An 8,851-nucleotide genomic window follows, 5' to 3' on the forward strand; every position below is an offset into this window, starting at 1 on the left:
TACCATGGGTTAGTGTAGTTCTTATAGTTACCATGGGTTAGTGTAGTTCCTGTAGTTACCATGGGTTAGAGTAGTTCTTATAGTTACCATGGGTTAGTGTAGTTCTTATAGTTACCATGGGTTAGTGTAGTTCCTATAGTTACCGTGGGTTAGTGTAGTTCCTGTAGTTACCATGGGTTAGAGTAGTTCCTATAGTTACTGTGGGTTAGTGTAGTTCCTGTAGTTACCATGGGTTAGAGTAGTTCCTATAGTTACTGTGGGTTAGTGTAGTTCCTATAGTTACCATGGGTTAGTGTAGTTCCTATAGTTACCGTGGGTTAGAGTAGTTCCTGTAGTTACCACAGGGAGGACCCAGCAGAAGCCGAGGTTCTCAGTGATCATGTTAAATTTTGTTTCTCTCAGCTAATTCTTCTTCACTGTTTTTTTTATCTTTACGTTGGAGGGAAACATGTTTTTATGACGAACGATCAGCAGAAGTTTCATGGAACGGTGAGGAAAATGTTCTCCAAGACCCCTGAGAAAGCTGTTCCACGCCCACAGGTGAGTGAAGGCTGGATGCCTTGGTTCAGGTGTGTGTTTGGGTCAGAGTCCAGGTTGACTTTCAAATGTTTCTCCTCTGACCTTTGACCCCTTAAACTGAAGTATGTTTAAACAAATCAGCCAATGAAATTTCTGCCAGCTGAACTACAACACACCTCTTTCTTTCAAACCATCTGACTTTATCAGATTTGTCTCCTCTGGACTCCGGTGGATCAAACAGGTCCCAGAACCGACTCATCCAAACTGCTGTCAGATAGTTTTAATGATCTGAGCTGTAGTTTCATTTTAGTACGAGACTTCCTTCTCTGGTTTCTGGACTTGGATGTCAGTGAAAACCCTGTCTCCTTTCTGTCACCAGAACCAGTGCCAGGCCCGGCTCTTTGACTTGGTGACTGCTCCGATCTTCGAGATCGTGGTGGTGGTGTTGATCTGTGTATATGTGGTGGTTCTGATGCTGGACGCTGATGAACAGTCTATTGAGACAGAATATGTTCTGTTATGGTTTCGGTTCATCGTAATCATCCTGTTCCACGTTGAATTCATCCTGAAGATTGTTGCTCTTCGACAACACTACTTCAAGTTTGGTTTAAACATTATGGACTTCATAATTCTCATCTTGGTGACCACAGGTGAGTCTTCAGCAGGTGACGGTATCTTCTTATGTCAATATCTCAAACCGGCAGAGGAGTTTTTAAAGTCTGTAGTTTTTCTCTGTTTGGTAACTTCAGTTTGAATCCTGTTATCATCTCTGAATCCTGAATGTTCAAACTGAAGAAACTCAGTTCTCAGTTTGGATTTCCATGTGTCTAAAACTCTTTAAAAACAAAGACAATCAGATTTTACCAGAGAAGGAAGTGACAGAAATAATGTCGGTCTGTTTCAGGCTTATTCATCGCTGAACTGTTTTCGAAGTATTTCATCGATGTAGGCGTCCTCCCCGTGTTCCGACTGGCTCATATCTGCAGAATCCTCCCGTTGATCCGCTGGGCCAGAGGGATACAGATGTTGCTTGTTGGCTTCCTGATGTCACTTCCTGCCCTCCGCAACATCGGCCTGCTTTTCTTCCTCGTCACGTACACCTACGCCTACGTTGGCATACATACCTTTGGCCACGTGAAGAGGGAGGGGATGATTGACGACATGTTTAACTTTGAGACGTTTGGGAACAGCATGATCAGCATGATTCTCATCAGCACGTCCTCTGGATGGGACCGTTTGCTGAGTCCCATCATGAACACGCCTCCAGACTGTGACCCGGGCACAGACTGCAGCAGCCCTGCGGCGGGCATCGTCTTCTTCACCTCCTACATTGTCCTGTACCTCCTGTTGGTCGTCCACCTCTTCATCGCTGTCATCCTGGAGAGCTTCAGCAGCAGGGAATCAGAGCAGCTGCTGAGCAACGAGCACCTGCAGATGTTTTATAACACCTGGAAGAAGTTCGATCCGGATGCTTCGCGGGTCATACAGTACAGGTGATGGGTGAATCCTAAGGAAAGACTTTTTCCGCCTCTGGTGGACTCTAACACTTTACTGTGTTCCACAGCCAGCTGTCAGATTTCTGCGATGAACTCCAGGATCCTCTGAGGATCCCCAAACCCAACAGCATCAGACTGATCCACATGGATCTGCCTCTGCTTCCTGGAGACCAGATCTGCTGCCTGGACGTCCTGCAGGCACTCAGTGCACAGGTAACCTCAGCATCTGCGTTAATGCTGAGTCAGCATTCAGACTGTAGTGATTTTTTCAAAACATTTAACTTTATTTACAGAAGCGTCCCTGCTTTTCGTGTTTTACTCCTCTTACCTTTTAGCTAACGGTTTGCTTCAAGAACTCAGTTTTAGCAGCAAACACTCAGCGTTTTAGCATAAAATGCAGTTTCTCTCGTTATTTTTATTAATTAAATTAATTTCTTCTTTCTGTGCAGGCGTTTGGTGAACCAGGACAGATGGACACGCTCAAAGACAGACTGGAGGAAAAGTTTAATGTCCACAAACCTGTAAAGTTTATCTTCTACTCATCTGGTTTACCAGCTCTTTCAGATTTAGATTTATATATTTTTTTACATTATTATTATAAAAAAGATAAAACATGTCACTGCTCTACTGGTTCTTCTTTTTTTTTTGTTCTCTTTTGATTTTATGAGATCTTTTTTGTAGTTAAAAACTGGAAGGTGTAGGACTGTGTATCACTTACTGCCTTAAGTTTTAAACTAAGATTATCTTGTGATGAGAAATTATAACTTCACAGACATTTTAGTTAAAACTCACAAGAGGTTCATTAAACTCTATTAAGATGTTTCACCAGCAGACAGGGTTTTAGCTGCAGAATTGACTTAGCTATAGCCATTTTTGGTTTTGCTATGGTTGGTTTGCTTTGACGGCCATCTTGAATCGAGTTGACTCCAATGATCACTGCCTTCTGTTTCCAGCAGGTGTCCCAGGAACCAATCAGCAGCACCCTGCGGAGGAAACAGGAAGAGGTGGCGGCAGGAGTGATCCAGCGAGCGTTCAGGAGACACCGCAAGCAGGACAAAGTTTGACAGGACAGTGGACCAGTCTGTGGGCGGAGCCACAGGTTCCTTACTGTGACATAATGCCTCGTTAATCCGTCCCATGTTTTTATACAGTTCTACTGTCTTATCAATGCTTCCTTCTATTAATCTGTTTATCTAATCACACCTGTACCATCAGAATTATACTCCAACAACACTTACAGAGAACTAACAGATTAAACTGATCTAACCCAAACATGAATCTAACTACGCTGCGACTGTTGGAGACAAAAATTACCCAACTTATTACCCAATGAGATGCAGGTTTGACCCAAACTGAACGGATTCATCTGTTGAGTTAAAGCATCACCTTTCCGTTGGGCACCAAGGCTCATCCAGCTTGATTTGTAAAAACAAAAACAAGTTCAGTTTGACCAGAAATATCTAAAACAACCCAACTTAATCAATGGTTTTTACATTTGTCTTCCATTACACAAAACTTTATTTTTGTACTAATTCTTTAACAACTAGTGAATAATAAACATGAATGTAAACCAGTGTTGGTTTTTAATTTGAATTGATTTGTTTTTATCTGGAATCTCTGGACTGGAACATATTGTACAACTCATCATCTGACGTCCTGATGCTCAGTTAAGGCCTATCAAGATGCAGATTATTTTGTTTCTGAACAGCAGATTCATCTCTAAGCTTCATTAGTCTGAAAATGAAAAACAACCAACAGACTTTTAAATGATCTTTAATTTTCTTTATTTATGATCTGTTTCCACGGTGGCTCTAATAGTAGGAGTCCATGATGCGCCTCATGCTCATGAACCTCATGTGGCCCATGCCCATGCCCATGTTCATGAAGCTCCTGTACTCTCCTGGCCTCATGTACATCATCCTGCCTCTGTAGTGGGGTTGCTCGTACATCAGCCAGTGTCCGTCCATCACGTGGCAGGACATGCAGTTGGACATCCGGTAACGGTCCATGATGTTGTCACAGTCGTCCATCATCTCGTACATCTGGCCTCCGAAGTTCTCCCTCTCATAGATCCTCATCCTGTAGGAGCCGCGGTGCTGAAACACACCAGGTGATCAATAATCAGTGATCAATAAGCCAGTCTCTGTTCTGTGTTCAGCTATGAATCAGTAAATCTGAAACACTCTGAAATACCAGAAAACATGAGGAACTCAGAGGCTGCTGGGACAAGCTGTGCTGTCAATCAGCTCAGTGGTTACCATGGAGATGTGTGATTGGCTGAGTGGTTACCATGGAGATGTGTGCTGTAGTGTGAGTGGTTACCATGGAGATGAGTGACCATCTGAGTGGTTACCATGGGGATGTGTGACCATCTGAGTGGTTACCATGGGGATGTGTGCTGTAGTGTGACTGGTTACCATGGAGATGTGTGACCATCTGAGTGGCTACCATGGAGATGAGTGACCTTGTGAGTGGTTACCATGGGGACGTGTGCTGTAGTGTGAGTGGTTACCATGGTGATGTGTGCTGTAGTGTGACTGGTTACCATGGGGATCATGCGGCAGGACCTGATGCAGTCGTTCCATCCGAACATGCTCATGTAGTCGGCGTACTCCCCCCTCCTCATGAAGTACTGGTTGCCCATGTAGTTGGTGCGGTCGTAGACCATGAAGCAGCCTCTCTCCACCCGGCAGGAGTGACACCTGCTCATGTAGGAGGACATGTCGGAGCAGTCGCCGCTGCACTCGTAGGAACGTCCCTGGAAGTTCCTGTCCTCGTAGAAAACAATCTGAGGCGGCAGAGAAAACTCCCGTCAACACTTTGAATTCATGAAGGTTTCAGGTTGTTGGCGGACAGCCACGGTGAGCACCGAGTCATCGGTGGAAGGGGTTTGTTTTGGTCTTACTCTGATGTATTAGACTCCTCCGTGCTGCTGAACAAATGTGTCATCATTCTTTATTTAACAGTAAAAATGAACTAATTTATCTTCTTTAATTAACTCATGAATGAAAACAAACTAAAGTTATTTTCTGAAGGTTTACACCAGCAGGAAAGGCACATCAGTCTGCTGGCTCTCACCCGGCTCATGTTCATGTTGCTGGAGGTCATGTTGCCCGTCAGGTTGCTCGGCTCCGCTGCTGTTGCTGCACGGCTCGTCCTCAGAACGTGTGTTACCTGTGGAGCAGCGGCGGCTCTTTATAGCACCTGAGCAGCCGAAGCCTTTTGTCCAAACAGCCTGAGCCAGCAGCGCGTCATAAAGAGACACTCAGCGTTCGGCATTTCTCTTAGAAACGACGGACAAAGAGCCTCCTTCAGTCCTCTGTTTACTGAGAACACCACGTTTTCTGGAACAAAAACCTGAAGACAATAACTCTGAAAATACTCATTTTTTTAACTTTTGTTCACAAAACAAAGACAGGGAGCTTCTGATAAATAACACACAGCTGTGTGCTAAACCTGAACAGAACATCTCCTTTTAAAACTATTCCCACTTTTTAATTTCTCAATTTAAAGCGTTTAGAAGTAAGAAAACATAAATTAAATTTTGTTCATAAATATGTAGAAATTTATGTTCAACTGGTTTTAACAGAACAGCATCATGAACAGATTATTATTTTTGAGTAAAGGAATATTTGTGGATGAATTTATTTTATAAAAGCATCATAATGAAAGTTTTTTTTTTATGTCAGAAGAGAAAGAAAGATTAGTTCAGTCGTCTGTTTGACTATAAAACAAATAAAATGTTTTATTGATTTATAAAAACATGTTTGATGGGAGGACTGATGTAGGAGGTTTTATAAACTCTTAAAAAGCAACAAATTAAAGTGTTTTATTGTTTAAATGTTGTTGTTTTTTCATCTTTTTGACCAGCTTGTCGGCTCACAGAGGAAACAGGAAACCCGTCCGGAGAGGACATTTAATCTGTCCAGGATGTCCTACGTCTGTCCGTTCCTGCTTTAGAAGAACTCAGATAAAGTTCACAGATATCAAACTTTATTTATAGTTTAATTTTATTTCTCCCTGTCGTGTTATTTATAGAAATTTTTCTCTTTTTTTACAAATATTTTCACAGTAGAAAAACACTGAGATCTGTTCAGTTTCCTTAAAAACATCTGTTTTGTTAAACTACTTTTAGCTTTTAGCTACTGTTCTGCTACTTTTAGCTAGCCTTTTGTTAGGTTTAGCTCTTAGCTCTGCTTCTTTAGATTTAACCCTTCGGTTTCAGCTTCTCAGAGCTCAGCGATCACACCACATTTTATCAGAAATTCTAATTTATCTGGTTTTTATTCTGTTTCACCTCACCGTGTAGTTTTATATGTTTAATGTGAAGTTTAGTCAGTTTTTATATGAGTGGAAAAAAAGGATTTATGGCAATTTATTCTAACTCCGGACTGTTTTACTAAAAAACGCCTCAGAAAATATCAGCATTTTAATGGAAATAGTGTTTATAACGTTGTTGTTTGATAAATTAGTTCATGTTTTTATGAATATTACTGATTATATTTGCATTCTAAGTTGTAAAAACATTCCGTTAAGTATGTTTGTGGTTTTTACAGCCAAAAAACTAAGAATTATTTACTCATATTTTATATTTTTTGTGTGATTTTAGGTCTGTTGTGTTCATACAGTTGGTCAAAAGTAAAAAAATAAAAAATTTAATTCACATTTGGGAGGTTGTACTGAAAAAAAGACTCCAAACGTGGCAGGCTGAACCATTTTTAGGGTGAAATATGAACAACTTTAGAGTGTTAATGTTTTCGTTCTGTCACAGATGCATGAAGCAGAACCAGGAGGAAAGAAAAAGCTCTCTACATCCATATTTACTCTTTTCTTAGTGCTCTTCTCTTTATTGTCACTGCGTTAAGAGGTTAAATAATCATAGGAAGATTTAAAAGTGCAGAATTAGTGACGACACGGTTCAGGAATGTTTGTAAAAAGCTTTATTTTGAAAACAAGGAGACGGTTTCTGCAGGAGAGGAGAGGATGCTGAACACATCTGAGCTCTTCCTGGTTTCTGTCTGGGATGCAGGATGGAGGGAAGACGAGGAGAGCGGGCAGGCAGGTGAGTATCCAGGTGAATGAAGCTACATCTTACCTCCACCTGCCTGAACTTACACCTGGTGAAGCTCATAAACCTTTAAAGTGTCTATCTGTAGGGTTGGGGGGCCATAACCCGTCCCCCTCCGCCTACCTGTGAAACAGGTGAATAACATTAAAGTATGACGGGGCACGGAGGGTTTTTGGAGAACTCTTTTGTATTTAATTGATTAAAGGTTGTTAGTAGCTCTTCTTTTTGATTGGAAAAGCAACATAATGTCTTCAGTTTGACTGTTTATGTCAGGGGTGTCCAATCCTGGTCCTCAGGGCCTCCATCCTGCAGGTTTTACTTGTTTCTCTGCTCCAACACACCTGGTTTAAATCAGCGGGTGATTAACAGGCTTCTGCAGAACAAGAAGAGGTGATTTAACCTCTGAATCAGGTGTGTTGGAGCAGAGAAACAAGGAAAACATGCAGGATGGTTGGACACCCCTGGTTTATGTAAATACTGTACTTGTAGATTTAAACTGTATAACTATGAGACTCATCAAGCAGCACAAACAACCAGAACTGAAATGCAAAAATCAGGGAATGTGGGATCAAATGAAACAAAGATAATCTTTAAAATGTTTGATCGTGTTGACATCAAACCAAAGACACAACAACTAATAAACCTGAACCTCTTTATACTTTATTTATAACATCTTATTTAGGAAAGCTTGGGTTGAAAACTCGTCCAGTTTAAGAAAAGCTGCAGTGAATGTTGGCGTCACAATGTCTAAAAGACTATTTTGTTAATAAAACGTTTAATGAAAGACGTCATGGAGCAGTTATTTAATATTTCTCTGCCTCTTCATAATGAATTTATTTGTTATTATGAATAATGGCTCTTATTTTTTAATCATCTCTCTTAAATTGTAAAAAGAAAAACATACAGATACTTTAACATTTCTGACCTTTACGTCAAGATTTTTTTCTTTTGTTGACAATTTTGTTAAAAGTTTCTTTTAAAAGTGCTTTGGTATAGAAACTGAAATTATGATTTGATATTTAACTCTTAAATGTGTAAAAATGGTCTAATAATCCAGTTAAATCATATTATGAATATTTATATGTTTCTGATTTCAGAAATTCACTTTTTCTGTTTTCTTTCTGAACAGCAGATTCATCTCTAAGCTTCATTAGTCTGAAAATGAAAAACAACCAACAGACTTTTAAATGATCTTTAATTTTCTTTATTTATGATCTGTTTCCACGGTGGCTCTAATAGTAGGAGTCCATGATGCGCCTCATGCTCATGAACCTCATGTGGCCCATGCCCATGCCCATGTTCATGAAGCTCCTGTACTCTCCTGGCCTCATGTACATCATCCTGCCTCTGTAGTGGGGTTGCTCGTACATCAGCCAGTGTCCGTCCATCACGTGGCAGGACATGCAGTTGGACATCCGGTAACGGTCCATGATGTTGTCACAGTCGTCCATCATCTCGTACATCTGGCCTCCGAAGTTCTCCCTCTCATAGATCCTCATCCTGTAGGAGCCGCGGTGCTGAAACACACCAGGTGATCAATAATCAGTGATCAATAAGCCAGTCTCTGTTCTGTGTTCAGCTATGAATCAGTAAATCTGAAACACTCTGAAATACCAGAAAACATGAGGAACTCAGAGGCTGCTGGGACAAGCTGTGCTGTCAATCAGCTCAGTGGTTACCATGGAGATGTGTGATTGGCTGAGTGGTTACCATGGAGATGTGTGCTGTAGTGTGAGTGGTTACCATGGGGATGTGTGCTGTAGTGTGA

The 8,851-nt window shown here is 41.1% G+C and overlaps 3 protein-coding genes across 4 annotated transcripts in view; 1 reads left to right on the forward strand and 2 right to left on the reverse strand.

The window, feature by feature from the left end:
- Positions 1–3,590, forward strand: part of LOC108248185 (sodium channel protein type 4 subunit alpha B) — a 17,815-nt gene extending 14,225 nt beyond the window's left edge. Inside the window, exons 26-31 of one of the 2 annotated variants that reach the window (XM_037978435.1) lie at positions 436–540; positions 899–1,169; positions 1,424–2,012; positions 2,084–2,228; positions 2,465–2,536; positions 2,969–3,590. In XM_037978435.1, coding sequence (XP_037834363.1) covers positions 436–540; positions 899–1,169; positions 1,424–2,012; positions 2,084–2,228; positions 2,465–2,536; positions 2,969–3,079 — 1,293 coding nt within the window. In that variant the 3' untranslated portion in view covers positions 3,080–3,590. The remainder of the gene's footprint in view (positions 1–435; positions 541–898; positions 1,170–1,423; positions 2,013–2,083; positions 2,229–2,464; positions 2,537–2,968) is intronic. The other variant, XM_037978436.1, reaches the window with a different exon arrangement.
- A 192-nt stretch (positions 3,591–3,782) lies between these two features.
- On the reverse strand, positions 3,783–5,221 carry LOC108251162 (gamma-crystallin M2-like). The gene is made up of 3 exons (XM_017441358.3): positions 5,094–5,221; positions 4,561–4,803; positions 3,783–4,111 (listed from the first exon to the last, which is right to left on the reverse strand). Exons 1-3 carry the CDS (start codon positions 5,121–5,123, stop codon positions 3,827–3,829), a joined length of 558 nt encoding a protein of 185 aa, XP_017296847.1. The 5' UTR covers positions 5,124–5,221; the 3' UTR covers positions 3,783–3,826.
- Positions 5,222–8,271: 3,050 nt separating this feature from the next.
- The window catches only part of LOC108251161 (gamma-crystallin M2-like), a 2,321-nt gene continuing 1,741 nt past the window's right edge, over positions 8,272–8,851 (reverse strand). Inside the window, exon 3 of the mRNA XM_017441357.2 lies at positions 8,272–8,600. Coding sequence (XP_017296846.1) covers positions 8,316–8,600 — 285 coding nt within the window. The 3' untranslated portion in view covers positions 8,272–8,315. The remainder of the gene's footprint in view (positions 8,601–8,851) is intronic.

Source organism: Kryptolebias marmoratus, linkage group LG11, assembly GCF_001649575.2.
Source record: "Kryptolebias marmoratus isolate JLee-2015 linkage group LG11, ASM164957v2, whole genome shotgun sequence".
In the NCBI taxonomy this organism is placed as follows: Eukaryota; Metazoa; Chordata; class Actinopteri; order Cyprinodontiformes; family Rivulidae; genus Kryptolebias; species Kryptolebias marmoratus.

What these genes read in the sequence shown, in the direction of transcription:
- LOC108251162 (XM_017441358.3), bottom strand. Translation starts at nt 5,123, where the DNA reads ATGACCTCCAGCAACATGAACATGAGCCGG. An exon ending in GCAACATGAACATGAGCCGG is followed by an intron (nt 4,804 to 5,093) that starts GTGAGAGCCAGC and finishes CTGCCGCCTCAG; the next exon opens with ATTGTTTTCTACGAGGACAG. An exon ending in CCTGCCGCATGATCCCCATG is followed by an intron (nt 4,112 to 4,560) that starts GTAACCAGTCAC and finishes GGTGTGTTTCAG; the next exon opens with CACCGCGGCTCCTACAGGAT.